Source organism: Hippoglossus hippoglossus, chromosome 13 (genome assembly GCF_009819705.1).
Source record: "Hippoglossus hippoglossus isolate fHipHip1 chromosome 13, fHipHip1.pri, whole genome shotgun sequence".
Lineage (NCBI taxonomy): Eukaryota > Metazoa > Chordata > Actinopteri > Pleuronectiformes > Pleuronectidae > Hippoglossus > Hippoglossus hippoglossus.
This window is the reverse complement of record NC_047163.1, coordinates 16,860,000-16,865,999: the sequence shown is the minus strand read 5'-3', so window position 1 is coordinate 16,865,999 and position 6,000 is coordinate 16,860,000. Positions and strand designations below refer to the sequence as shown.

The 6,000-nt window shown below is 41.1% G+C and overlaps 1 protein-coding gene across 3 annotated transcripts in view; it reads right to left on the bottom strand.

Annotated features, from left to right (window-relative positions):
* LOC117773202 (cytoplasmic dynein 2 heavy chain 1) overlaps positions 1–6,000 on the bottom strand; it is a 105,074-nt gene that overhangs the window by 2,219 nt on the left and 96,855 nt on the right. For all 3 annotated transcript variants that reach the window (XM_034604918.1, XM_034604920.1, XM_034604919.1), the window contains 3 exons: positions 3,621–3,710; positions 891–1,000; positions 705–786 (listed from right to left, as the gene is read on the bottom strand). In XM_034604918.1, the coding sequence (XP_034460809.1) occupies positions 705–786; positions 891–1,000; positions 3,621–3,710 (282 nt within the window). The remainder of the gene's footprint in view (positions 1–704; positions 787–890; positions 1,001–3,620; positions 3,711–6,000) is intronic.

The following is a 6,000-nucleotide window of genomic DNA, read 5'->3' as shown; positions in this document are numbered from 1 at the left end:
TTCTGTCTGTCAAATGGATCAAAAAGCAACGAGGGAGCAGAGATTACAGCTGTCAAAGACAGACTCTAATTTTGGTGCAGATCAAGAATCCCCCCCCACACTTTCTTTACCTTTTTTCAATACTCATTACTCATGGACCTTGATGAAAAAAGTCCGGCATTTTTAAAAGACATTTATGAGTGTGTGGAATAAAAATCTGGATTTAACTGTGGTTTCATGAGGGGACTGTTAGGCCTTGGCAGAGGTATGCACTCTGCTGAGTGCTATTCTAGTTACATTATATTCATCACTCAAGCTGCTTTCAGACCTCCGGAGATCCTCCTGAGGGGAGTGTGTGAGAACGCAAATGTCCGACTTAGAGCCTCCGGAATTTCTGAAGACTTTCTCTGGCCAGCTTCCTAGTAAAAGGTTCACAGAAACTTCGGAGGAGCTGATGTGAGAACACTGCAGGAGATCCTCTGCAGGATTCACCCTGCGCGAATGAGGGGGGTGATTACGTTTCTAACACGCAGAAATTAAAAGAAATTATAAACACAAAAACAAATCAAATATCTCAGGATGAAAAAGAAAAGTAACACAGGTTGAAGATCTTCAGAGGTCATGTCTGAAAACGGCTTCAGTTCCAGTCCGTCTTTTTTAAAGTGTCAGTATTTTGCAGTGACATAGCAGCAGTACATGATCTGTGGCTTGAGTGGTAATTGTACCTTCACTTGCAGTTTGGCCTGTGCAATGGGACTCCTCCATGTGGAGACAAACACCAAACTATCCATTGAACAACCCATGGACCTAAAAACCAAAAAGATGTGGTTAACTTCAGCATTCATGCTCTTTACTTCTCCAAAGTGTGTTCAGACTCACATGCACAGTAACGCCTGCAGTTTCAGTGTTACCTGGCTGTTTCCTGTCTCAGGGCATTGAGGAAGGTATCAGGGTGGAAGAGCTCAGACAGATCCAAGGTGTCTGAAAGAAGAGCTTGTCGACCTGCACGCTCCACCCAACTCTGCACGGACAAACGTACACAGACAGAAACACAAATTATTGTACCAAAAGAAAATAAGCACTCAAATATAACACAGAAATTGGGAATTAAGTCAGTTTTACGCAGGAGTCAGGTGGAACATTTAGAGGGTCAGTTAAAGATAATCAGAATAAACACAATTTTCCTCATCTGACACAAAGACTTAACTCTGTTTGGTTACAGAAAATACACATAGCTAATGTTTGTGCTGTATTTACCTCTTTAAACTTACGTAGAGAATGTGATATGTCAGTGCTGATTTCTGAGTCAGTGTGTATTTGTAAATGAGAGATTAAGAAAAGAGCTACTTATTCTGCAAGCAAAACTTAAAGCCAATAAAATGTAGCAACTGTTTAATTTCCTCTCGTCCTTTTATCACCACGTCAACAAGCTGATAACACTGCAATCCCAATTATGTCCTAATGGAGTTCAGCATATTTGTGCGCACACACACACACACACACACACACACACACACACACACACACACACACACACACACACACACACACACACACACACACACACACACACACACACACACACACACACACACACACACACACACACACACACACACACACACACTCCCTATGGGCGTTCCTGATTTGGAACAAGAACATGAGGTTGATAGTGGCATTGACCTTTTAACACTAAATTCTAATCAGTTCATCTTCAAGTCCAAGCGACCGTTTGTGCTACATTTGAAGAAATTTCCTAATAGTGTTCTTGACATAACTTGTACAAAATGGGACGGACAGAAAACCCAAAACCTACCATCACTGGTGCAGAAGCAGAGAACACAAACATGAGGAGTGAATCTGAATGACTCTGGACAGGAGCCCTCTATGTCTCTTAGTGCTGATCCATGTTTCCTTATTCAGCAACATCTGCTTTGAACAGGTGCACAGCCTCTATCTGTGTCACTTCAGAAACGAGTTAGTTTTAATAAAAACAGCTCACGACTTCAGGTGAAATAACTCACAAAGAAATCTGCTATTATTTTGTACTTTTTTCTTTTTCTCTGGGGCACCACAACTGATGGGCCCTGGTGACACTTGCAGCTGACAATACTAAGACAGATGTAGGCATATTTAAGCCACAAGACTTTACCTAAGATTGAGGTCTAGTTCTTTCCTGGGCCCTTTTTTGCCGTTATTATTTGAATGTGTAGTTTTGTCTGAATCACCATAGAAACTAGAGGGATTTGGAGGTCAGCTGAAGAAAATTGCTGACAAATAAAGGCAGAGTGAGAAAACATCTGCTCCAACCTCTTCTTTAAATGGAGTCGTTTTTAGAACAGTGTCAGTCGGCACTGGCTTTATGCATAAATTGGGTTTAACATTATACCAAGGAAATAATACGCACAGATGAAAACCCAAACTCACACACACAGAGGCACAGAGTTGTAGGCAGATGTGAGTGTGCACACACCATCATGCACAGAGAAAGATATTTGGCTGGTGTGTGTGTAGGTATGCATAGTGTTTACTTGCATTACTGTATGTGTGAGAGCATTTGAGTGTTTTCAAGGTCGTCCTGCACTTCTGGGTGCAGTGCTGCACTGTTAGCTGTTTTCTTTTCCTTTTTTCTCTTCAGCAGCTCCACACAGCAGCAGCTCTGGCCGACTCCGCCTTTATTAGGCTGATTAGCTTACAGGACACAGACACACTGCTAACAGAGATATCACTCAGTACTGAGCAGACAGTTAAGGACAGTGCAGCCTCCAGAGAGACACACACATGAGGACAGATGGAGAGCAGGTAAACAGGTAGGCTGGCAGACAGAGAGAGGAGCGAGTGAAGACAGACGGGAGAAATACGCACAAACAGATGTGTAGGCAGGAAGGCAGACAGAGTGTGGCTCGCCCACACAAATAATGAAATGCCTCAAATTCACTAATAAATAAATAATTTCTGAATGTGTGTGTGGGTGTGTGTGTGTGTGTGTGTGTGTGTGTGTGTGTGTGTGTGTGTGTGTGTGTGTTGTGGTCTGCCAGAGCATACTGAGGTAGGCGTACAGTCAGACACAGTGGAGAGGAGACAGAAAGTCGTTTCAGCCAGAGCCTTTGTTTCCTGGCACTAGCCAAAGGCTGGTACTTCCCAGAGCCTCATGATTTTATTTATGAAGTGCTTTTATAAACATTATAATTTTTAAGCCATAGTTTTAGTAACCACATTGCCTAAATCCCTTTTTAATAATTTCAATCTGAGCCATAACTTTGAAGTAATCAACGTCATTCTATACTGCAAAATCTGTAGTCCGTGGCAAATGCAGGATGTTTTAAGACATCTGAGGTGAAAGGTCCTATTCAGAGAATTTTATACTATAAAACGCTGTAATATTTATCACTAGTAGTGGACAAGGCTCTCAGTAGGATATAAATGCATGAAGGATTTAAATGGATCCCTCAATCAGGATACTAATGCTGATTAGAAAACTTTTCTTAAAGCTTCTTCCCAAGGGCGTCTGGGTTTTGTAACAACCACTAAAAGTGCAGAAATGTAGTTGCTGCAAGTGAACAGATATTTCACAATATTTTTGTTTGGGTGGAGATGCCTGATAAAAGCAGGCCTGTGTGAATGTCAGTCCCTGAATGTACCTGAATGGCGACAGCCCGTGTTACCACAGCTCTGAGGTACGGCATTGGCTCCTCTGGTCCCTCCCATTTGTTCTGCCATGTTGAAGGACACTGAAACAGAAACAGGCACAAAAAGAACGGGAATAAAATATATTGAGAGCCATTATGGAGAAACACAAAGCCCAAAAATAAAAGTGTCAGCAAGAAAGTAAATAAACCCTGTTATTTTCACTGTTGACATTCGGTTAGCGAGGTGCTTTAGTCGGGCTGCTGTGTAGTAACATTCCCAGAGAGCCACAGTGAGCAGGACAACTACTTTAAAGGAAAGTAGCTAATGTCTGTTTAAAAAGTTACTACATTTTTACTGCTGCCAGATTTGTGCCTTGGCTAATTCATTTTTACACACAGTCACGAAACCTAAATGGTTCTTCAATTCTTGAACCGAGGTAAATACCCTATCTCGCCCTATACAAGCAGTGTTTCCCATAAATTATCGAGAATATGGCAGCCCGCCATGTACTCATTATTCCTGTGTGCTGTGAGCAGAACCATTTGCAGTGTTATTTGTATTTGCTCTCCTGCAATTGTCCATAAAGTTTGTACTGTCCACGCAAACAGTCAGACCTCATGGTTTCACCTGCAGTTGCCCGTATACCCACAAGTGACAAGAATTCAATGATTCATAGATTGAATGATGTCTGTGGGCAATTCTGCAGAGAAAGTGAAAATAAAATCTTTCCATTTATTTAGATCTACTCTTAAATGTAATCAGTTCTTCCTTGGGTCATGTTCCACTCCCCCACAAACTTCCATGCAGATTGGTTCAGTGAATTTTGTGTAATCTTGCTAAGTAACAAACCATCAAAGGCTGATGAGAACATAACCTCCTTGGTAGAGGTAATTAAGTGATGCCCTGATAGTGAAGTGTGGAATGTGCATAACATGTGACCTCAACTTGACCCCTACCAACGGTGCATGTCATCCCCTTCCCCACCCTTGTTTCCTGTCCCCTCTAACACACAGATAACAATGGAAACGCTGGAGCCTGCAGACTCCTTCCATAAATACATTTAAACACAGTACTGTGTCGTAGCCTAGGAGACCATACACTGTGGTCTCGCTCAGACATAAGTGACAAATGCAATTTGTGTGTGTAGGTGGCAAAAGAACGCTACCCCGAGGAGACAAACTCTGGAGAAAGTTGGTCCGTGTTGCTTTCTCTGTTAAACACTGATCAAAGAGTTGCCTTTCACACACTTTGACACACACACACACACACACGCTTATACGCGCACACAGTGGGAGACCAAAGATTGGGAATTTTGATGTGATATTCAAGTTTTAAGTCATAATGAAACTAATAGGGAATTGATACGTCTCTCAGCTGTGAGTCAACCATTCAGTCAGTCTCCAGCTGTGTGTGTGTGTCACACTTTAGTGTGTGAGGAGATAAATATGAAGGCTTATGTTGTGTTGCTGAAATGTCTATGGTTGAAATACCAATGTCTACTCATGATAGGTTAGACAAGTTAATAATGACAGAAATCTCTAGAATTACCACCCTGCAGTTGTATGCCTCCGCCAACCAGTGCAGTTTTAGTCTACAAACATTTTTCTTCCAGACTCATATGAGGTCACCATGATCTTTGATCTTGAACCACTGAAATTTAATCAGTTAATCTTTGAGCCCAAGATTTGAAGCGATTCCCTAAAGACAGAGTTGAGACAAAAATGTGTTTTATGAGGTCACCGTGACCAAGGTGTTTGACCTCTCAACACCAAATTCTATTCACTTTAGGAGTTCAAGAGAACATTTGTACCAAAATATGAAGAATTTTTTTAAGATATCTTATTCACAAGAATGGGATGGATGGATTGCGACCCAAAAACAATGACTTAGGAAATAGTGACAGAGGACCCATTGAAAATATACCAATTACAATATTAATATATCAGTTTCAAACTAATATTTAGTTTGAAAGTATTTTACTAATTCCAGCTGTATTTGATGAAAACTAAACCTTTTAGGGCTTCTGAGTAGATATATCATCTGCGAACACTCGTTCCAAAATATATTTAGGTTTTGTCTTTGGTAAATTCATACCAATTACACATAGAATATCAGGAGGCATACACGTGTGTGATCTTGTACGGCAGCTCATTTAACTGGTTGAAATAATCGCCATGGTAACTTGCTTCATTTTTTCAAGTACCAAATATGGTTTGCTGGCAAACTAAGGTTCTGTGATAACAAGACTCCTCTGGCCACTTCTTACTTCTGATCCTCAGTTTGCATGAAAAAACAGTCATTAGTGATATAATTAATCCAATTGGCCCAAAAATGTTCACTGACGCCAGAGATTGCTCAACCTTTAATCAAAGAGCCATCCCTGCATCAGTC